This window comes from Bos grunniens, chromosome 8, assembly GCF_055505025.1.
Source record: "Bos grunniens cultivar Pamir isolate PY7600 chromosome 8, Bosgru_T2T1.0, whole genome shotgun sequence".
NCBI classification, from domain to species: Eukaryota; Metazoa; Chordata; class Mammalia; order Artiodactyla; family Bovidae; genus Bos; species Bos grunniens.
In genome coordinates this window covers 9,113,637-9,138,069 of record NC_141172.1, presented here as the reverse complement: position 1 = coordinate 9,138,069, position 24,433 = coordinate 9,113,637, and the positions used below count along the sequence as shown (strand labels likewise).

Genomic DNA, 24,433 nt, shown 5'->3' with positions numbered 1-24,433 from the left:
AGAAGGACTCAGAACTTAGGGGAATTAGAGATAAATCTGTGAAAAGACTTTGATCCAGTGCCATCTTCCCTCCTGCCTGATGCGTGCGGTTTCTGATGTACGTGCCTTCCTGGGACTCTCGTGTGGCTGAGCTGCCCTTTCCTCCGTACCCTCCTTTGCAGATGGTTTGTTTGCAGTTTTCTTCATTTGCAGTCATTTCCCAGTCTTCCATTTTCTGTCTTCCAGAAATTACTGCCATCACTTACTCCTCCTCCTCTCTCGTCTGATGTTCCCTTTGTTCCTCCGAGTTTATGCTTTAAAAAAATTATTTCCTGTTATTTTAGTGTGATTTTGGAAGGAAAGGAAAGAAACACATATTTCAATTCTCTGTGTTTACCAGAAATCCTGCGCCAATTCCATCTATCATCATTCTTATGAAAGGATTATATCAGCCCTTATATCTCCTAAATTTATTATGCAAGTAGCCAGAAGTACTTTGCTGAAATCCTATGTTCCCCGTATGGATGCAGACTAGGTGGAGAGTGACTTGCATACATACTTTTTGTGGATGGCTATAGAATATTTATTAAAGACTGGATGACTCTTTAAAATAGAAATGTTACAGGGAAAATTACACGCAGTTACAGCAGACTGTCCCTCAGAGCCAATGGTGCACAAAGATTACAGCATTTAAGATGATAATAGGAATCAATGAGAGAGATCGAAAACTCAGTAGTTATATCTCTTTGGAAAGCAAGTTACACAATGGGAAGCTCTGGAGTAATAACAGCACAAGATAGAAAGCATTTACTCCATTCACAAGATACAGTACTCTGGCCATTTAGACACTAATGCCAGGTCGGGGTGAGAGGGAACTATATGAATCCACTTTAATTCCTCCATCACATGTCAAGTGGAATCTAGATAAGAGCAGATTTGCAGTGCAAAATCATAGAAAGGAGAAGGCTTGATGTCTCCTTGCTTCATCCCAAGTAAAGAAATAAGCCAGCTGAGGTGATACAATGCAGGAAATGACTGTGTCAAAAGAGATGAATTAGCTGTACTGCTCAGCATCCAGGTGACAAATGGACTGTGTGTGTCTTCTGGGTTAGGAACGGTGCCCGCTGGCCTGAGAGCAACACAGTCATACCCAGGGGTCGGCATACTTTCTCTGCAGAGGGCCACACAGGAAACACTAGGTTTTGCAGCCCAGATAATGATCTATGTCACTTTTAAAAGTCACTTTTAAGTATACTTCATTATTAAAGGAGATTGTGGTCTGGAGGTAAAGGCAGGCATCAGATGAATCTTCAGTGTGATGATGTTAAGAAAGCAATAATACAGAATTCCCCCCCGCCAAAAAAAAATTTAAGTGAAGCAACTTGTATTTGAAGGTCAGTAAGACTTCGTTGAAGAATTGGCATTCGAGCTGAGACCTAAAGGTGAGCTAGATGAAGAAAACCTGATAAGATTTCCAGGCAGAGGAAATTGCCTTTGCCACGGCAGGAAGGCAAGGTTGGGAGGCTGGCAAGTGATGACCCCGCAGCAGTGGCCAGGAGCTGGGTCAGCCAGGGCTTGGGCACCCAGCACCCAAGTGTCTTGCTCCCGTGAGACTATAAAAACAGTGAGTTTCTGTTCTGTTTCCCCACGCTTGATGGAAAGTAGTCTAGGGACCAGGCAGGTGTGTGAGAGAAGTCGGCCCAGGATGGAAACTTCACCGTGGGTAATCTCCATGTAACTAATGGAGCTCATCTTCCCTCTCCACAGGAGTTTTTCGAGAACCCAGCTTTCCGTCCTGACGGTTTGAAACTCTACCCTACCCTGGTGATTCGTGGGACAGGGCTCTATGAACTGTGGAAGTCAGGAAGATACAAGAGTTATTCCCCCAGCGACCTGATCGAGTTGGTGGCCCGGATCCTGGCCCTCGTGCCCCCGTGGACTCGAGTGTACCGCGTGCAGAGGTAGTGTGTTATCTTTCATGCCCGCAGTCATTACTGACAAGTCTGTCTATCCAGTGTCTAATGAGAACAGTGTCATTGAAAATTGATGGGTTTGAATTTTTTTTCATTACAAATGGGACACCAGGAATGCTGTCTGTAGACAGAGGGTCTGGGAACAAATGGGACATCAGGAATGCTCTCTGTATATAGAGGGGTTGGGGATAAGACAGGTGTCCAAGCTGCTTTGCTAGTGTCATCTGTATCCATGTGTTAATTCCTCCACTCATTCATGAGCCAGGAGATGGGTGGAGGGTGATGGTCAGCAGTGTGGTGTTGGGTCGCAGGAGCCTGTGATCTCAATCAGTGTTTCCTCTTCCGGATCTGCTCCAACCCAGATCCTATACTGAGTGTGAGAGGACGCACTGACCATGTGTGTGTTATCCCTGTTCTAGAGCCCCTGAGAGAGTAGCAACAGGCATTCTTCACTGATATTAATGTAACTATGGAGAAAGAGTGACCTGTTCCTGTTGGCATGAAGGAAATCACCTGAACAGTTTTTCCTAGGATAGAGAATCTGAGATCTCGTTTACAATCATGGTTTTGTTTTTTTTCCCTTGTCTGTGCTGAGGCACGCGGAATTTTAGTTCCCTGATCAGGGATCAGAACCATGTCCCCTGCACTGGAACTTTAGTTCAGTTGAGTCGCTCAGTCGTGTCCGACTCTTTGCGACCCCGTGGACTGCAGCACACCAGGCCTCCCTACCCATCACTAACTGCTAGAGCTTGTTCAAACTCATGTCCATTGAGTAGGTGACGCAGTCCAACCATCTCATCCTCTGTCGTCCCCTTCTCCTCCCGCCTTCAATCTTTCCCAGGATCAGGGTCTTTTCCTATGAGTCAGTTCTTCGCATCAGGTGGCCAAAGTATTGGAGTTTCAGCTTCAACATCAGTCTTTCCAATGAATATTCAGGACTGATTTCCTTTAGGGTGGACTGGCTGGATCTCCTTGTAGTCCAAGGGACTCTCAAGAGTCTTCTCCAACACCACAGTTCAAAAGCATCAATTCTTCGGCGCTCAGCTTTCTTTATAGTCCAACTCTCACATCCATACATGACCACAGGAAGAACCATAGCCTTGACTAGATGGACCTTTGTTGGCAAAGTAATGTCTCTGCTTTTTAATATGCTGTCTAGATGGGTCATAGCTTTCCTTCCAAGGAGCAAGCATCTTTTAATTTCATGGCTACAGTCACCATCTGCAGTGATTTGGGAGCCCCGAAATATAAAGTCTGTCACTCTTTCCATTGTTTCCTCATCTATTTGTCATGAAGTGATGGGACCAGTTGCCATCATCTTAGTTTTCTGAATGTTGAGTTTTAAGCCAGCTTTTTCACTCTCCTCTTTTACTTTCATCAAGAGGCTCTTTAGTTCTTCTTTGCTTTTTGCCATAAGGGTGGTGTCATCTGCATATCTGAAATTATTGATATTTCTCCCGGCAACCTTGATTCCAGCTTGTGCTTCATCCAGCCTGGCATTTTGCATGATGTACTCTACATATAAGTTAAATAAGCTGGATGACAATATATAGCCTTCACATACTCCTTTCCCGATTTGGAAACAGTCTGTTGTTCCATGTCCAGTTCTAACTGTTACTTCTTTTCCTGCATACAGATTTCTCAAGAGGCAGGTAAGGTGGTCTGGTATTCCCATCTCTTTCAGAATTTTCCACAGTTTGTTGTGATCCACGTAGTCAAATCTTTAACATGGTCAATGAAGCAGGAGTAGATGTTTTTCTGAAACTCTCTTGCTTTTTCAATGATCCAGCAAATGTTGGCAATTGATCTCTGGTTCCCCTGCCTTTTCTAAATCCAGCTTGAACATCTGGAAGTTCCCAGTTCATGTACTATTGAAGCCTGGCTTGGAGAATTTTGAGCATTACTTTACTAGCGTGTGAGATGAGTGCAATTGTGCAATAATTTGAACGTTCTTTGGCATTGCCCTTCTTTGGGATTGGAATGAAAATTTACCTTTCCCAGTCATGTGGCCACTGCTGAGTTTTCCAAAGTTGCTGGCATATTGAGTGCAGCACTTTCACAGCATCATCTTTTAGGATTTGAAATAGCTCAACTGGAATTCCATCACCTCCACTAGCTTTGTTCATAGTGATGCTTCCTAAGGCCCATTTAACTTCACTTTCTAGGATGTCTGGCTCTAGGTGAGTGATCATACCATTGTGCTTATCTGGGTCATGAAGATCTTTTTTGTATATTTCTTCTGTGTATGCTTCTTTATATCTTCTGCTTCTGTTAGGTCCATACCATTTCTGTCCTTTATTGTGCCCATCTTTGCATGAAATGTTCCCTTGGTAGCTCTAATTTTCTTCAAGAGATCTCTAATCTTTCCCCATTCTATTGTTTTCTTCTATTTCTTTGCATTGATCACTGAGGAAGACTGTCTTATCTCTCCTTGCTATTTTGGAACTCTGCATTCAATTGGGTATATCTTTCCTTTTCTCCTTTGCCTTCCACTTCTCTTCTCTACTCAGCTATGTGTAAGGCCTCCTCAGACAACCAGTTTGCCTTTTTGCATTTCTTTTGCTTGGGAATAGTCTTGATCACTGCCTCCAGTACAGTGTCACAAACCTCTGTCCATAGTTCTTCAGGCACTCTGTCTATCAGATCTAATCCCTTAAATCTGTTTGTTACTTCTACTGTATAATCATAAGGGATTTGATTTAAGATCGTACCTGAATGGTCCAGTGGTTTTCTCTGTGTTCTTCAATTTAAGTCTGAATTTGGTGATAAGGAGTTCATGAGCTAAAACAGTCAGCTCCCAGTCTTGTTTTTGCTGATTGTATAGAGCTTCTCCATCTTTGGCTGCAACGAATATAATCAGTCTGATTTTGGTATTGACCATCGGGTGATTTCCATTTGTAGAGTCTTCTCTTGTGTTGTTGGAAGAGAGTATTTGCTATGACCAGTGCGTTCTCTTGGCAAAACTCAGTCTTTGCCTTGCTTCATTTTGTATTCCAAGGCCAAATTTGCCTGTTATTCCAGGTGTTTCTTGACTTCCTACTTTTGCATTCCAGTCCCCTATAATGAAAAAGACATCTTTTTTGGGTGTTAGTTCTAAAAGCTCTTGTAGGTCTTCATAGTACCGTTCAACTTCAGCTTCTTCAGCATTACTGGTTGGGGCATAGACTTGGATTACTGTGATATTGAATGGTTTGTCTTGGAAACGAACAGAGATCATTCTGTTATTTTTGAGATTGCATCCAAGTACTGCATTTCGGACTCTCTTGTTGACTATGAGGGCTACTCCATTTCTTCTAATGGATTCTTGCCCACAGTAGTAGATATAATGATCATCTGAATTAAATTCACCCATTCCAGTCCATTTTAGTTCACTGATTCCTAAAGTGTTGATGTTTACTCTTGCCATCTCCTGTTTGACCACTTCCAATTTACCTTGATTCATGGACCTAACATTCCAGGTTCCTATTCAATATTTTCTTTATGGCATTAGACTGTCCTTCCATCACCAGTACATCCACAACTGGGTGTTGTTTTTGCTTTGGCTCCATCTCTTAATTCTTTCTGGAGTTATTTCTCCTTTCTTCTTCAGTAGCATATTGGGCACCTACTGACCTGGGAGTTTATCTTTCAGTGTCCTACCTTTTTGCCTTTTCATACTGCTCATGGGGTTCTTAAGGCAAGAATGCGGAAGTTGTTTGCCATTCCCTTCTCCAGTGGACCACGTTTTGTCAGAACTCTCCACCATGACCGTCCCGTCTTAGGTGGCCCTAGTTGCATTGAGTTAGACAAGGCTGTGGTCTATGTGATCAGTTTGGTTAGTTTTCTGTGATTGTGGTTTTCAGTCTGTCTGCCCTCTGATGAATAAGGATAAAGGCTTTGGAAGCTTCCTGATGGGAGAGACTGACTGAGGGGGAAACTGGATCTTGTTCTGATGGGCCACGCTCAGTAAATCTTAAATCCAATTTTCTGTTGATGGGTGGAGCTGTGTTCCCTCCCTGTTGTTTGACCTGAGGCCAAACTGTGGTGGAGGTAATGAAGATAATGGCGACCTCCTTCAAAAGGTCCCCTGGACGCACTGTTACACTCAGTGCCCCCAACCCTGCAGCAGGCCACGGCCGACCCATGCCTCTGCCAGAGATTCCTGGACTCTTAACGGGCAAGTCTGGGTCAGTCTCTTGTGGTCACTGCTCCTTTCTCCTGGATCCTGGTGTGCACAAGGTTTTGTTTGTGCCCTCCAAGAGTCTGTTTCCCCAGTCCTGTGTAAGATCTGGCAGCTCTATGGTGGGGTTAATGGCGACCTCCTCTAAGAGGGCTTATGCCACAGCCAGGTCTGCTGCACCCAGAGCCCCTGCCCCTGCGGCAGGCCACTGCTGACCTGTACTTCCTCAGGAGACACTTAAACACTCACAGGCAGGTCTGGCTCAGTCTCTGTGGGGCCTCCTGGTGCACACAAGGTTCTGTTTGTGACCTCTAAGAGTCTGTTTCCCCAGTCCTGTGTAAGTTCTGGTGGCTCTATGGTGGGGTTAATGGTGACCTCCTCCAAGAGGGCTTATGCCATACCCAAGTCTGCTGCACCCAGAGCCCCTGCCCCTGCGGCAGGCCACTGCTGACCTGTACTTCCTCAGGAGACACTTAAACACTCACAGGCAGGTCTGGCTCAGTCTCTGTGGGGCCTGCTGGTGCACACAAGGTTTTGTTTGAGCCCTTGAACCATCTCTGATGGGTATGGGGTTTGTTTCTAAATGCAGTTTTGCCCCTCCTGCCGTCTTGCTGGGGCTTCTCCTTTGCCCTTGGATGTGGGGTATTATCTCTTTTTGGTGGGATCCAACATTGTCCTGTCAACGGTTGTTCAGCAGCGAGTTGTAATTTTGGAGTTCTTGAAGGAGAAGATGAGCACACGTCCTTCTACTCTGCCATCTTATGGATATACTGTAGTGGAAGAGTGGAGCCCTAACCACCGGACACTCAGGGGAGTGCCACCCCCCCTTTTTCTAACTAGAAACATAACACTGAAGATAAAGTTAAAGGCCATAAAGTTACCTATTTACTACAATCCTGACAAAGCCATTCCTGCATTTCCTGGTTGTTAAGGCACATTTCCACCACCCTGCTCAAAACCACCCAGATTCTAATATTACCAGTAAAAGACCAAATGGGATTAACAAATGGATGTCCTGTCAGCTGTCCTGTGACTAGTACTCTGCTGAGCACAAAGACTGTGCTACTCATAACATACAGCAGAACTGTCAACTATGGGAACATCATCAAGGACGTAAAATAATGGATTTGCTTAAAGGTCAAAGGGTGTTTGGGCTTCTTAGGTGACTCAGTGGTAAAGAATCCACCTGCCAATGCAGGAGACACAGGTTTGATCCCTGGTTGGGGAAGATCCTCTGAAGTAGGAAATGGCAGCCTACTCCAGTATCCTTGCCTGGAGAATCCCATGGACAGAGGAGCCTGATGGGCTACAGTCCATGGGGTCGCAAAGAGTCGGACCCGACTGAGCAACTAAACAAGAACAACATCAAAGAATGGTTATACATTTCTGGCACAACATATTGATTTCTTAAATTTTTATAATTGTTGGCCCACCATAAGGACCTAAATTGCTTAATGATCTATTTTTTTTTTTTTAAGTACAGTTAAAAATAAAAAGGAGAAGGACTTCCTTCGTGGTCCAGTGGTTAAGACTCTGTGCTTCCAATGCCAGTCTCCATGCTCCATTATCCTAAGTTTAGTTCCTGATCAGGGAACTAGGATATTCATGCTGTATGATGTAACCATAAATAAATAAATACACACCAATTTCTTTTAAAAAAAAATTATTAAGGAGATAGTGATGAGAAAATTCAGTTATCACAATTATTTGCATTCTCCTCCTTCTCTTTCACCTTTCTGGAACAATTCAGTCTAAGAGACATTAGGAGGTACTGAGCCATGCAGGCATCCTCATGGAGATCTAGGGAGCCATGGGACCCAGAGCACGGGGAGGAGGGTGTTCTTGTGAAGGAGTCAGTTGCGGGGTTCAGGCTAGAGCAGCCCAGGTGTGAGGGGGGACATTCTTGCTGATGCCTGCCCTTGGCACCATTTGTCAGCAGGGCAAGGAGAGTGTGTCCAGGGGATCCAGAGATGAGGACAGAAAGAAAGGGTCAGTAACATGCAGGAGGTGGATCTAGTAGGTAGACAATATTAAGGGTAATGGACCTGGCTTTTTGTTATCTGAAAAGAGAATTTGTCATTGTTGTGCAGTTGCTAAATAATGTCCAGCTCTTTGTGACCCCATGGACTGTAGCCCTCCAGGCTGCTCTGTCCATGGGATTCTCTAGGCAAGCATACCGCCATTCCCTTTTGTACAGGATCTTCCCAACCCAGGGATCAAGCCTGCTTTGGCAGGCAGGTTCTTTACCATTGAGCCATCAGGGAACCCTGAAAATGGAACTACAAATATGAAAAAGGAAAAAATTAGAATATACCACATGGTGTTCTGGAATAGGAGATACTGGTGTCAATTTGTGGTTTGCAACCTGTCCGGTAGATATAGAAATAATTGTAACAAATGATAACAAATACAGTGTGTGTGTGTGGACATGTCCTTTTCACAGTCTATTTAACAGGCATGGTTTTTGCAATTCTGGGCTGCTTGTTGGTGAGGTGGCTGTTTGAAATGGCCTCTAAACATCGTACTGAAGTGTCTTATAGTGTTCCTGTATGCAAGAAGGCTGTAACTGTGCCTTATGGAGAATATACCTATGTCAGATTAGCTTCATTCAGACATGAGCTATTTGAGGCATGCTGCTAAGTCGCTTCAGTCGTGTCCAACTCTGTGCGACCCCATGGACTGCAGCCCACCAGGCTTCTCCGTCCATGGGATTCTCCAGGCAAGAACACTGGAGTGGGTTGCCATTTCCTTCTCCACTTTGAGGCATGAGTTCAATGTTAATGAAGCATCTCTCCATCTATTGAGAAAAAGAGCATAAGACCGTACATAGAAACACAAATTTTTAAAAAGTCACGTTTGATCAGCTGATGGGAATGCTGGGACCAGAGGCTCACAGGAAGTTGGGATGGAGTCTAGGATTAGACAGTAGTAAAGTGCCGCTATCAGTCTCTGGATTTTGGTGGTTGTATTATGGTTACGTAAAAGAATATCCTTGCTGTAGGAGATACTTAAGAGTATTCTGGGGGGCCATTGGGACATCTTGTTCCCAATTTACTTTCAAATACTTGAGGAATATAGTTATTGGTACCACACTTGGGAATTTTTCTGTGACTTTGAGATGCAGTAAGTAGTGTTAACAACAGCAAAAGAAAAGTTTCCTTTGCATTTAACTGATAGGGGCCACCAGAGAAAAACGAGTACACTACTTCTCAGCAGTCAAGCGAGGCAACAGGTATCACAGAATAGACATTTCCCAGCCATGGTCACCAGTTTGCTTTTTTTTTTTTTTTAGCCAAGAATAACAAGGCATAGCATGGGAAATCAGATGAAGAGTTTGCATCCTCCCCACTGTATTTATCTTTAAATTCCTTAGTGCTGTAACCAGTGAGTCTCAAGCAATGAAGACATTGCTATAACATTAAAAGCTTAATTTTATAGGTTTTATGAAATGTCACTGAGGGACATTATCATGGCTTACCATCAACTGAAAAAATAACGGCTTTGAGAAAACAGGAGCAGCAAATATAAACTCTCCAGTAAAACTATAAAGGGGTCATGACAGAAAGAATTAAGAGTATGTATTTTAGACAAGCAAAAGGGCGTAGGAGGAGAAAGTCTTGATACTATGCATGACTAACATGAAGCTGATTAAAGAAACACCCATGTTCCCCGTTCTCCTGTCTCGACCCCATTACAGCTCTCTGGAGACTCAAACAGTAGAAGAGGCCCCCACCCCCTTCCCGCCCCCAGCTCTGACCCTAGGGGCCAGACTGTCTTTCTCTATCAGTACATCGCTTACAGGGTTTATGTGGAACACGTAGTACTCGGGGGTGTAGGATTAAGCTTTTGAAGTGACACTCTTATTACCTTACCAATGTGTGAGTGAATTAAAACCTGATAGACTACTGTGAAACAAGAAGTAAAATCTCTTTAAAAATGCCGCCTTGGTAATGTCCTCAGTGAATCTCTGGGCAGTTTCTATTTGAAGACAGTGATGATTCAGTTGCCAGCAGTGAAGACCTTTGGTAGAGAGTCATCTCGAGTTTAGCTGTGTGGTCAGATTTTCATGCTTTGGGACTGATAATTTACTTAACTTTTTAATTTATTTTTGATTTGGAGGAAGGTTGCTTTATACTGTTGTGTCGGTTTCTGGCGTACAACACCACGAATCAGCCATAGCTATACGTATATCCCCTCTCTCCCTTGCTTCTCTCCCCCACAGAGAGCCAGGCTGGGCTCCCTGTCTTATATAGCAACTTCCCTCCTAATTCTGAAGTTGATTATTTTCTAGTATTTTTAATATAAAGATAAAATCTTTGTCATTTTATTTTTACATTTTTGTGTGTTTAATATAGCTATGATGTTGTTTTTCACGTTTCCATTAGAATTCTGGTTTTTTGTGTAGCTCACTGTGGACTTCCCTGTAGCTCAAACAGTAAAGAATCTGCCTGCAATGCAGGAGACCAGGGTTCGATCCCTGGACCTGGAAGATCCTCTGGAGAAGGGAACAGCAACAGTTTCCAGTATTCTTCCCTGGAGAATCCCTTGGTGGGCTACAGTCTGTGGGGTTGCAAAGAGTCGGACACGACTAACACACATAAACTGTGGAATTCATTCAAGTTTACAATATCTTGCTACTTATTTTTTAACGATTTTATTGACGTATTTTCTTGGTATGTGCTGCATAATATGATTCAAGTTTGTTTTATATTGACTTGCTTTTTGTTATCAATAGTCACTGACATTCTTGACCGGGCTTTGTGGTACTGGGGTGTGGGGTGTAATGTGGCATCACTGGTCATTGATCCAGTACATTCCTTTTTGATCATGTGATTTTTATGCTTCTTCCCAACAAAGTTCATAGAATAGTACTGATTATCAGAACTTATATTTTCTTCTCAATTTTCAGCCATGTATTTAATTTTTCTTGCAATATAACTATATTTACATCAACAGAATGATATTTCATTTATAAAGGTACTGTAAAAATCACTTTCAATATATGTGGTATGAACAGGCTTACATTATTTTTCTAAAACTTTCTTTGTATAATTGGGATGCAGTACATTTTGTTATCGTTGTTCAGTTGCCAAGTCAAATCCAACTCTTTGCGACCCCATGGAATGCAGTGCGCCAGGCTTTCCAGTCCTTCACTATCTCCCAGAGTTTGCTCAAACTCATGTCCATTGAGTCCATGATGCTATCTAACCATCTCATCCTCTGCCACCCTCTTCTTTTGCCGTCAGTCTTTCTTAGCATCAGGGTCTTTTCCAGATATGCCACCCTTCGCATCAGGTGGCCAAAGTATTGCAGCTTCAGCATCAGTCCTTCCAATGAATGTTGGGGTTGATTTCCTTTAGGATTGACTACTTTGATCTCCTTGCTGTCCAAGGGACTTTCAAGAGTCTTCTCCAGCACCCCAGTTCAAAGGCATCAATTGATTGGCACTCAGCCTTCTTTATGATCCAGCTCTGACATCCATACATGACTCATGGGAAATCCATAGCTTTGACTATACAGACTTTTGTCAGCAAAGTGATGTCTCTGCTTTTTAATACTCTGTCTAGGTTTGTCATCCTTTTCCTTCCAGGGAGCAGGTCCTTTAATTTCATGCCTTCAGTCACCGTCCACAGTGATTTTGGAGCCCAAGAAAAGAAAATCTGTCATTCCTTCTGCTTTTTCCCCATCTGTTTGCCATAAAGTAATGGAACCAGATGCCATGATCTTAGTTTTTTGAATGTTGAGTTTTAAGCCAGCTTTTTCATTCTTCTTTTCACCCTCATCAAGAGGCTCTTTAGTTTCTCTTGACTTTCTGCCATTAGAGTGGTATCATCTGCATATCTGAGGTTACCCCCAGAGTAAATCTTCATAGGAAGAGGCAGGTTTCATATTCTTGCTATCACTCCTAGTATTTTATGCTTCTCTTTATACTATGATCATCACCATTTCAGTGTCTTGTGTGATAGTACAATGAGTTCTCTCAATTTAACAGACAGTGGGTCTGTGCGGTACATTTTATACACTGGCAAATAATGCTTTTTGAATTCTATTTCTTGCCAATGACTTAAAAAATCTTCATAGTTATCATTTTAATGGCAGCCTGGTAATCTAGCATTTGAATTTGTCTCATTCAGCAAACTGTTCCCTAATGTTAGACATTTAGGTTGCTTCCTGGTTTCTTCATCTCTCTTTTTTTATTATTATTATCTTGGCCTCTACTCCATCTAAAATTCATGTGCATAGAACTTTTTACTTCTGTTGAAGTAACCTGTTAGAGTAGTAGAACCCAGGAGAAGGATTACTCGTAACAAAGGATCTAAGCGTTGTTGTTACTATTCCTTTTAACATACTTTCTGGAACAAGGAACGTATAAATGAGTGTTATCTTTTTTGCTATGTATATTGATATGGTTTTCCAAAGGAATTATATCATATTAGAGTAAATATGTGGTTTCTGATTTTATCACAACCTCTACAGAATTAAATGGTTGTATTTTTTATTTTATTTACCTAGGATTTTAATTTGCATTTCCCGAGCTATTGGTGAGGATTAACATGTCTCCCATGAAGCTGATTATTATCTGTGTCTTCTTACATCAGTTGTCTGTTTATATATAATTTGCCAATCATGGAATTTGGATCATAAAGAAGATAGATGGTACTTTTTATTGAGATAGCTCAAAAAGAAAACTTGATAAATTTTAACTTTCAAAGGTCTTGGAATGGTCTTCTCTTTCCTGGGCGGATATGAAGACTAGGAAACCAACAAACTTGTGTTCGTGTTCACATAGTACAGTTCAGTTCAGTCGCTCAGTCATGTCCGACTCTTTGCGACCCCATGAACAGCAGCACCCCAGGCCTCCCTGTCCATCACCAACTGCGGGAGTCTACCCAAACTCATGTCCATTGAGTCAGTGATGCCATCCAGCCATCTCATCCTCTGTCGTCCCCTTCTCCTCCTGCCTTCAATCTTTCCCAGCATCAGGGTCTTTTCAGATGAGTCAGCTCTTCACATAGGTTGGCCAAAGTATTGGAGTTTCAGCTTCAACATCAGTCCTTCCAATGGACACCCAGGACTGATTTCCTTTAGGGTGGACTGGCTGGATCTCCTTGCAGTCCAAGGGACTCTCAAGAGTCTTCTCCAACACCACAGTTCAAAGGCATCAATTCTTCGGTGCACAGCTTTCTTTATAGTCCAACTCTCACATCCATACATGACTACTGGAAAAACCATAGCCTTGACTAGACAGACCTTTGTTGACAAAGTAATGTCTCTGCTTTTTAATATGCTGTCTGGGTTGGTCATAACTTTCCTTCCAAGGAGTAAGCGTCTTTTAATTTCATGGCTGCAGTCACCATCTGCAGTGATTTTGGAGCCCCCCAAAAAATAAAGTCTGACACTGTTTGCACTGTTTCCCCATCTGTTTGCCATGAAGGGGTGGGACTGGATGCCATGATCTTAGTTTTCTGAATGTTGAGTTTTAAGCCAACTTTTTCACTCTCCTCTTTCACTTTCATCAAGAGGCTCTTTAGTTCTTCTTCACTTTCTGCCATAAGGGTGGTGTCATCTGCATATCTGAGTTTATTGATATTAACACTTAATGATTTGGTAGCTATGTTTTGGTAAAACAGCTTCATATCTCTGCATGAAAATGTTATACTCCATTTACTGCTATTTTTAAAGTTATGTTCAGATATAGCTAGAATACGATATGTCTGAAATGGAACCCACTCCAGTGTTCCTGCCTGGAGAATCCCAGAGATGGGGAAGCCTGGTGGGCTGCCGTCTGTGGGGTCGCACAGAGTCGGACACGACTGAAGTGACTTAGCAGCAGTAGCAGACTTCCAGAAAGAAGTTTGTATCAAGGTCTCAGTGGTCAAATTTTGAAAGAGAAGCGCTAAGGGAAGTGTTATGGGTAACTCAAGCGTTACATGCAAATGTGTACAAGAGAAGGCTGAGTGTTTAGATGGTGTTAACAAAGGTTCGTCAAGTCAAGGCTATGGTTTTTCCAGTGGTCATGTATGGATGTGAGAGTTGGACTGTGAAGAAAGCTGAGCACCAAAGAATTGATGCTTTTGAACTGTGGTGTTGGAGAAGACTCTTGAGAGTCCCTTGGACTGCAAGGAGATCCAGCCAGTCCATTTTAAAGGAGATCAGCCCCAGGTGTTCTTTGGAAGGAATGATGCTAAAGCTGAAACTCCAGTACTTTGGCCACTTTATGCGAAGAGTTGACTCATTGGAAAAGACTCTGATGCTGGGAGGGATGGGGGCAGGAGGAGAAGGGGACAACAGAGGATGAGATGGCTGGATGGCATCACCAACTCGATGGACGTGAGTTTGAGTGAACTCCGGGAGATGGTGATGGACAGGGAGGCCTGGCGTGCTGCGATTCATGGAGTTGCAAAGAGTCGGACACGACTGAGCAACTGAACTGAACTGAACTGAAGTGGCTGAGAAACCTTCTGATTTGGGAAAAGAATCACAGGGTTTTCACTCTGCAGTGTTTCTTCTAGCTTTGGTTTTAAACTCTTAAAATAGTTGTGAAAATGTAGAAAACCAATATGGTCCAGAAGTACAGCTGAGCACCTCACTCTGCTCATCTGGAAGCTGTTGGTTATATGTTGCTGTAAAGAAACCACTGGCAAAGGAAAAAGCCTCCTCCCAGGGTGTTTAATCCAGGGGATTTTAATAATTCTAGTTTATTTTTGTTTTAAATCATAGCAAAGGAAAATTATGTGTCTTTGTGTTCTGTGCCTTTAGAAAATCTGTCTTATTCCTATGTAGGTTCACCTCGTGTCAGCTTCTGCTAATTACAGACAATTTGCTTAGTGTTGACTCGTGAATCTAAACTCATACATGGAGAAAAAGTTTCTAGGAATGATTTTCTGGACAGGTATCAGAAGAAACGAACAAAGGAAGGAAAGTGGGAAGGAAGATATTTCAAGTAAAAACAATGTTTTACACTTGTCTTTTAAAAAAAAAATTACAATTTCCTCACGCCACCTACCCCTCCTTTTTCTTTCTTAACTATTTTACACTTTAAATTTTATGACGGTTGAGTCAGTAACATCTAACTGGGTGTTTTTATGAAGTAGCACCCCAATGAATCATTCTGTACTGCAGCACGGAAGAGTGGAGGCAATGATTAAATGTAAAATTCTCTCCAGACACATGATGGAGCCACATTAAACTGCCGCTGCCCACAGGCTATTTGACAGCTGTCTGCCTTGATGTGACTTTTAAATCACTGTGAAGCATTAGAATAGAATACCAATTTGCAACCAAAAGATGTTTCTGAGGTATGAGGAACTTCAGACCAAAAAAAGCTCTAGACATCACTTTGAAAGACTTTTGATGAGCAAATTGCAAATATTAGTACCTCTAAGCTTGACAGGTTACCTGTTGAAATAGAAAAGTGAATATTCCTGAATGGAGTATCTCTTCAAGCCAAGAAAGTGAAACTAGACTGAAATTGAAAAACCTAAAAATAAATGAAACTTGCACCTAGATGAATGTAGCAAAGTCCGAGGGTCTATAATCTTACCTGGGCTTTGAACTCCTGGGAGTCTGGAATAGTGTCTGTTTATATATTCCAGGTTGCTTTATCTACTGTGTTGCACATAGATGATGCTCAGTGTATACAGAACTCTCTTTCTCTCTTCATTTTCAGTGAAAACAGATTATCTCTGAAAGTGGAGATGGCCACATTTCTATTCCGTAATGAGGAAAAACTCCCGTCTGGTACACTCCAGGCATTTCACTGCCAAAGACCATTAACACCATGTGGCATGTTGTAGGGACGGACATGAATGTAAGGACATTTATGAACTGTCAGAATCCTTGTAAAGTCCTTTGTTACCAGGTTAGCACTGACTTGTGCTTTGGGATAGCTAGTCCCAGCTTCAAGGCATATGCAACCTTGTAGTCTCAAGGGTCTTTAACTTGGCTTAATGCTCTGTTCTCATTATCTTGAAATCATGAATGATTTTTTAAGAAGAGACGCTCTGTTCTCATTTTGCACTGGGCCCCATAAATGATTAGCCAGCCCTGCTGGTAATTCTGTGTTCCCTTCTATCATATCAGATCAGATCAGATCAGATCAGTCGCTCAGTCGTGTCCGACTCTTTGCAACCCCATGAATCGCAGCATGCCAGGCCTCCCTGTCCATCACCAACTCCCGGAGTTCACTCAGACTCACGTCCATCGAGTCAGTGATGCCATCCAGCCATCTCATCTTCTGTCGTCCCCTTCTCCTCTTGCCCCCAATCCCTCCCAGCATCAGAGTATTTTCCAGTGAGTCAACTCTTCACATGAGGTGGCCAAAGTACTGGAGTTTCAGCTTTAGCATCATTCCTTCCAAAGATATCCCAGGGCTGATCTCCTTCAGAATGGACTGGTTGGATCTCCTTGCAGTCCAAGGGACTCTCAAGAGTCTTCTCCAACACCACAGTTTGAAAGCATCAGTTCTTTGGTTCTCAGCCTTCTTTATGGTCCAACTCTCACATCCATACATGACTACTGGAAAAACCATAGCTTTGACTATATAGACCTTTGTCGGCATAAGTGATGTCTCTGTTTTAATATGCTGTCTAGGTTTGTCATACTTTTCCTTCCAAGGAGCAAGTGTCTTTTAATTTTATGGCTGCAGTCACCATCTGCAGTGATGTTGGAGCCCAGTAAAAGAAAATCTGTCACTGTTTCTTTTTCCCCATCTATTTGCCATGAAGTGATAGGACTGGATGCCATGATCTTAGTTTTCTCAATGTTGAGCTTTAAGCCAGTTTTTTCACTCTTCTCTTTCACCTTCATCAAGAGGCTCGTTAGTTCCTGTTTGCCTTCTGCCATTAGGGTCTTGTCATATGCATATTTGAGGTTATTGATATTTCTCCTGGCAGTCTTGATTCCAGCTTGTGATTCATCCAGCCTGGCATTTTGCATGTTGTACTCTGCCTAGAAGTTAAATAAGCAGGGTGACAGTATACAGCCTTCACATATTCCTTTCCCAGTTTGGAACCACTCTGTTGTTCCATGTCCTGTTTTAACTGTTGCTTCTTGACTTTCGTACAGGATTTTCAGGAGGCAGGTAAGGTGGTCTGGTATTCCCATCTCTTTCAGAATTTTCTACAGTTTGTTGTGATCCACACAGTCAAAGGCTTTGGCATAGTCAATAAAGCAGAAGTAGATGTTTTCCTGGAACTCTCTTGCTTTTTTGATGATCCAACAGATGTTGGCAATTTGATCTGTGGTTCCTCTGCCTTTTCTAAACCCAGCTTGTACATCTGGAAGTTCTCTGTTCATGTGCTGTTGAAGCCTGGCTTGGAGAATTTGAGCATTACTTTGCTAGCATGTGAGATGAGTGCAATTGTGCAGTAGTTTGAACACTCTTTGGCATTGCCTTTCTTTAGGATTGGAATGAAAACCGATGTTTTCTGGTCCTGTGGCCACTGCTGAGTTTTCCAAAGTTGCTGGCATATTGAATGCAGCACTTTAACAGCATCACCTTTTAGGATTTGAAATAGCTCAGCTGGAATTCCATCACCTTCACTATATTTGTTCAAAGTGATGCTTCCTAAGGCCCAGTTGACTTCACACTCCAGGATGTCTGGTTCTAGGTGAGTGATCTAGCCACACCATCGTGGCTATCTGGGTCATTAAGATTTTTTTCATATAGTTCTCCTGTGTATTCTTTTCACCTCTTCTTAATATCTTCTGCTTCTATTAGGTCCATACTGTTTCTGTCCTTATTGTGCCCATCTTTGCATGAAATGTTGCCTTGATAGCTCCGATTTTCTTGAAGTCTTTCTCTAGCCTTTCCCATTCTGTTGTTTTCCTCTATTTCTTTGTATTATTTCCTTAAGAAGGCTTTCTTATCTCTGCTAGCTATTCTCTGGAACTCTGCATTCAGTTGGATATGTATCTTTCTGTTTCTTGCTTGCCTTTTACTTCTCTTCTCAGCTATTTGTAAGGCCTCCTCAGACAACCACTTTGCCTTCTTGCATTTCTTTTTCTTTGGGGTGGTTTTGGTCACTGCCTGTGTGCAGTGTTACGAACCTCTGTCCAGAATTCTTCAGGCACCCTGCCTATCAGATCTAATTGCTTGAATATATTTGTCACCTCCACTGTAAAATCATAAGGTATTTGATTTAGGTCTGACCTGAATGGCTTAGTGGTTTTCCCTACTTTCTTCAATTTAAACCTGAAGTTTGCAATAAGGAGCTCATGATCTGAGCCAAAGTCAGCTCCAGGTCTTGTTTTTGTTGACTGTATAGAGTTTCTCCATCTTCATCTGCAAAGAGTATTGTCAGTCTAGTTTTGGTATTGACCATCTGGTTATGTACATGTGTAAAGTCATCTCTAAAGGCAATGATACCTCAGTAATAATGAGCACAGTGAGTGCCCAGATCTTGGTTTTAAATACCGTGCTCCACTGAAAGGAAGCAGGACTGCTTGGGTAAATGGCTAGTTCTAGGGTTGGTAAATGTAAGATAAACCTGGAACATCTTGTTGCAGAAAGTAAGGAAATACTCAAAGAATGTTGCAGATATGTCAGAAGGACCCAGAAGCCAGCCTAAGTGCATGCCTACTGGCCACATCTAATTTAAGCAACAAAATAATGTTGATATCAGACTACTACAACTGGTTGAATAAAATAGGAATCTATGAGTTTGTAAATTAGAGAAGGGACTATTCTTCCTTGAAATATAAGCTCAACTAACACAGAAGAGATGGTAGAAATAATCACCAGTGATGACTGTTGCAGGGCAGGTGGTGTAGAAGGAGTCATCAGCAGATGCTAGACTGGTGGTCGGAGGATCGGTGAGGAACAGGATATTGGCATGATATTTATACTTGTGTGAGCTCTCATACTGTAACAGGTATTCTTTAACAATCCGCTTAATAACACGTTATTCACGTTTTTATGCTTTTTGTTGATTTTACTGTTTAAAATGTCCCAGACTTCCTGGTGGCTCAGACGGTAAAGCGTCTGCCTACAATGCGCAAGACCTGGCTTCAATCCTTGGGTCGGGAAGATCTCCTGGGGAAGGAAATGGCAATCCACTTCAGTATTCTTGCTTGGAAAATCCCATGGACGGAGGAGCCTGGTAGGGTACAGTCCATGGGGTCGCAACGAGTCAGACATGACTGTGCGACTTCACTTTCTTTCTTTCATGCATAGTGTTCCTAAGCACAAGAAGATTGTGATGTGTCTTACAAAGAAAATAAATGTGTTAGATAAGCTTCATTACAGCATGAATCATAGTGCTGTTGGCCATATACAGTGTTAATGAATGAATTCTGTGTTAAATAAAGTGTCTTTGAACAGAAACACAGAACAAAGTGATGTGTTGATCAGTGGAAGGAAATGAACTGAAAGCTGATAGGAACCTAACCCTCCGTTTTGCTTAGGAGCAGTGCTTCCATATTTGCTCATTCAGTGTCCATGGCACATTATCAGACTTCACTGCAGTGAATAACAAGAGTCAAATGTATCTCATGTAATGGGTACTAACTGGTTGCCGTTTATATTATCAGATTAATTTCATATCACATATAACAGTGTTTTACTTTGCTGTGTAACTACATATATTTGTGAGTAATTTAATAGAATGTTGTTCAGTCGCTAAGTCGTGTCCAACTCTTTGCCACCTCATGGACTGCAGCACGCCAGGTTTCCCTATCCTTCACTATCTCCCAGAGTTGGCACAAACTCATGTCCATTGAGTCGGTGATGCTACCCAACCACCTCATCCTCTGCCTCGTTCTTCTTTGCTTGCCTTCAGTCTTTCCCAGAATCAGGGTCTTTTCCAATAAGTCAGTTCTTCACATCAGGTGGCCAAAGTATTGGAGTTTCAGCTTCAGCCTCAGTCCTTCCAATGAATATTCAGGACTAATTTAGTTTAGGATTGACTGGTTCAGGGTTAAAAGAGGCATTTGGGAGATTTTAACTTTGGTTTATATAATATGAAATAGTAAAAAAACTTAAAACAGTTTTTTATACATTCCTTCCTAAAATAAAATAAACTGCTTTTTCCTCTGTCACCTAAAAGAATACCCTAATTATCTGTGTAAGCAAATAGAATCGTAAATTCTATTATGCTTATTGGGGGTACGAGCACAAAAAAAGAAAAAAAACCTGCTTTTTGCTTCACTCGCCTTCTTTCAGTTTCATATGATTACTAATTTAGGATGGACCTGGGGGCTTCCCAGGTGGTCCACTTGCTAGGACTCTGCGCTTCCAATGCAGGGGTCCCGGGTTCTGCCTCTGGTCAGGGAATTAGATCCCACATGCCACAGCTCAAGATCCCTCGTGCTGCAACTAAGACCCAGTGTAGCCAAATAGATGTGTAAACAAAAATAAATGTTTAAGATATATCTGGTTTTCAGTTCAGTCACTCAGTCATATTTGACTCTTTGCAACCCCATGGCCTGCAGCACACCAGGCCTCCCTGTCCATCACCAACTCCCGAAGTGTACTCAAACTCAGGTCCATTGAGTCGGTGATGCCATCCAACCATCTCATCCTCTGTCGTCTCCTTCTGCTCCTGCCTTCAGTCTTTCCAAGCATCAGGGTCGTTTCAAATGAGTCAGCTCTTCACATCAGGTGGCCGAAGTATTGGAGTTTCATCTTCAGCATCAGTCCTTCCAATGAATATTCAGGACTGATTTCCTTTAGGATGGACTGGTTGGAAGGAATTACAGTTCCAAAGGAAGAAAGTTTATTTTACTAAAAAGTATAAGTAAACCATAGATATTAACTAATCACTCTAAAGTATATATTTTTATGTCACTTTGAATGCCCTGGTATGTCATTCTCTTAAAGAATTTTGGTTTATCATTTCTTTATAGTAGCTTCCAGAGTCTATTTATTATGTATAGTTTTTAATGCTAATTGATTAGCTTTTGATACTTTTGAATGAGTGGGGAATATCGTATTAGAATCAAATGGTGAATTAGCTAATTGTATTTTCTTAACATTTGGAGGGATAAGTGAGAAGAGAAGGAAAAGACTCAAGTTGATTCAAAAGCAAAAATGAGAAAACAAGATAATTGGTGTATCATTCAAGTCTTCTAATCCACCAAATATTAGACAAAACAAATTGGGGACTTGTCCTAAGCATATTCTTACTTCAGATTTTTTTTTTTTTAGCTATTTTGTGTTAAGATACTGGTTTTTCTCTAGAAGGGAGGTTGAGGGCTACTAAAATGAAGCTCATAATTTCAACTTTTGATCAAAGTTTCCTTGGTGCCTGGCACTTAACACTGTATTAATGCCAGGAAATAAATTTTATCTACTTCATCTTTAAGCAAGTTCTTATTCCCTTCTAATGAAGTTGTTGTGCTCAGTCATGCAGTCGTGTCCAACTCTGCAACCCCATGGACCATAGCACTCAGGTTCCTATGTCCAGAGAATTTTCCAGGCAAGAATACTGGAGTGGGTTGCCATTTCCTCCTCCAGGGGATCTTCCTGACCCAGGGATTGAACCGGAGTCTCCTGAGTCTCTTGCATTGGCAGGCGGGTTCTTTACCGCTAGCACCACCAGGGAAGAGTCACTTCTAATTTAGATTTTTAGGAAACGTTGCAGTGGGTGGTGGGGATATATTCTTTGAGACCAGTTGTCATCTCGGCCAGGCTTTTAAGCTTCCTGGTTACTTGTCATTCAGCAGCTCTACAGGAAAGTGTCTATAAGTTATAAATCAGTGTGTTAATAATTTTTATTTCTTCTCTTTTAAACAAATTGGATTTTATAAAAACAACAACAAGAATTGTGTTTCCTGTTTAGTACAGGTGTCTCTTCAGCCAAAAATCATTATAATGGTTACTGGATATTTGTTTTGTATTTAGTAATCTTCTAAAGTGATTTCATCAGGTATTTCTTAAGAAAACCTTACGTGATTGGTGAAAATCATAATTTCATAGATGGAAAAACTGGGAGGTAGAAAAGCTGTGAATCTGCTTTCCAGTTAGAATATTCAGCCTCTGTTTTCTTGGTCTGTTTTGTAGGGGTTTTTTGAGGGGGGAAGGGTGGTTCTCCTTTTGTAAAAAATATCCCTGCCTTCCTGTTTTAGAGAGTGACTTATATTTTGCAATAACTGATGTTTTTCTCCTGCAGAGATATTCCAATGCCGTTAGTCAGCTCAGGAGTGGAGCACGGAAACTTGAGAGAGCTGGCATTTGCAAGAATGAAAGACCTTGGAATACAGGTAAGAGCCTGACCGTAACTGCAGAGATCAAAGTACTCTCAGACATGCGATCACCTGATAAACTTACAGGTTGGGTCAAAGAGCTTTCATGCATTGAAGCCCCTCTTTCTGTACAGCATGCTGAAGCTGAAGTAGTGGTTCCACCATCTGCATCCCTCCCTGCAGCCCTCTGCTTTCTCCTAAAAGAGTATGGGTTTGTCAATTTAATGGTTGTTTTCTCTTGCCTACTGAAATTGTCAACTATGTGTTCAGCTCCTTTTTTAGAAAACCTCTTTTCTTTTGAAATACTGGGTGTTTGATTCTTGACCAGTGGTTATAGATAAATACGACCTTTGAAGAAACAAAGATGACATGCTGAAATAATTACCGATGTTATTGTCCAGATACACCATTCTCCCTTGCCCCACCTTGCCCCTGTGTCTTTTCGTTTGCTTTTTTATTTCAGAAATATTTACTAAGCACCTCCTTTCTGCTTTCCCTGGAAATACAAAGAGCCCAGGAATCTGCAGATGATTTTGAAATCGCGATATGGTTTAAAACTCAGTGCCCTAGGAGCTATTTCTCAGAGCTGCTAAGAGGAAAGGCCAGGGGGTGCCTAGGCCTGAGCCTGCATCCTGGCCTCTGCTTTGAGCTTCTGATTCACTTGGTCTGGTACGGAGCTGAGGGAGGTTCTCACACGCAGTGCAGACATGGACCACTCTTTGAAAGGCACTGTTTTAAGGACTACGTATCATGTTTGTGGACATACCTGAAACATTTTGTTCTCTTAGTTGATTTGTTATGAAGAAGTTTTTCTTTTCTTTTTTTCAGAAAACGGTCTAGAGTTGTGAACATTATTGGCTTATTCTACCAAAATAATAATAATTTAAGTTCTAGAAAAACAGCAACTTTATGTACAGTAATTGTTATATAGTTGCTCCGTCCAGAGAAGGCAATGGCACCTCACTCCAGTACTCTTGCCTGGAAAATCCCATGGACAGAGGAGCCTGGTAGGCTGCAGTCCATGGGGTCGCTAAGAGTCAGACACGACTGAGCGACTTCACTTTCACTTTTCACTTTCATGCATTGGAGAAAGAAATGGCAACCCACTCCAGTGTTCTTGCCTGGAGAATCCCAGGGATGGGGGAGCCTGGTGGGCTGCCGTCTATGGGGTTGCACAGAGTCGGACACGACTGAAGTGACTTAGCAGCAGCAGCAGTCGCTCAGTCATGTCCAACTCTTTGTGACCCCATGGACCATAGCCAGCCAGGCTCCTCTGTCCATGGGATTTCCCAGGCAAGAATACTGGAGTGGGTTGCCATTTCCTTCTCCAGGGGATCTTCCTGACCCAGGGATTGAACCCAAGTCTCCTTCATTGGCAGGCAGTTTCTTTACCACTGAACCACCAAGGAAGCCCCATGTACAGTAATGAATAGCCCCAGCAAGTATGTGACTGCTCTGCTCTCTGGTCCCCAACTGTCCCAGTTCCTCAGCTCCTCCTTCTCCTCCTGGCCTGGTTAGCCTGATAACCTCATTATCCAGCCATCATCTTTAACCCTGTACCCCTCTTAAACCTTGGTAGGCTCTCATAAAGTAATCTAGGATTGAGTCTCAAGACTGGAATTCAGTCATAGCCAAAAGTTATCTAGCTTACCTAGGCAGTGTCTTTACTAGAAAATAAGGACACACCAATCTCTTTCGTAAAAACCATTCCCCACCCCTCCAAGAAAGGGCAAAAGCAGGCAAGGGTTCTTTAGGAGCATGTGATATGGGTTCCCAGGGCATGGAAATAGCTTAGTTTTTCTAGAACTGAATAATGAGCGCTTATTTTTCTCGTGAAATTCTCTCCATATATACACCAAATACACTATTAGTAGTATGGCTGCAAGACATCATCAGCTTTCCTAGGGTGATCTTTTCTCACCGATGGAAAGCGTTAGAATCTTGGAAATAAGTTCCATAGTTTGTTCTAGGGAACTATCTGTCCTATTATCATAGGACAGATAATAGTCACTGTGAGGATTTTGTAATTATAAGTGTCAGGCTTCACAGCCTACACTCTGGGTCGTGGAGTAGAAGCGAGAGTTACATCATGTGGCTAGGCCGAGCACACGTCCACAGGCAACTCTGTGCTTCCTGG

General features: G+C 42.2%; 1 protein-coding gene across 9 annotated transcripts in view; it reads left to right on the top strand.

Annotated features, from left to right (window-relative positions):
• ELP3 (elongator acetyltransferase complex subunit 3) overlaps positions 1-24,433 on the top strand; it is a 217,600-nt gene that overhangs the window by 149,763 nt on the left and 43,404 nt on the right. For all 9 annotated transcript variants that reach the window (XR_015169438.1, XM_086414852.1, XM_086414847.1 and 6 more), the window contains 2 exons: positions 1,747-1,940; positions 22,224-22,314. Coding sequence is in view for 8 of the 9 variants with exons in the window: in XM_086414852.1 (XP_086270978.1) it covers positions 1,747-1,940; positions 22,224-22,314 (285 nt within the window). In the remaining variant the exon portion in view is untranslated. The remainder of the gene's footprint in view (positions 1-1,746; positions 1,941-22,223; positions 22,315-24,433) is intronic.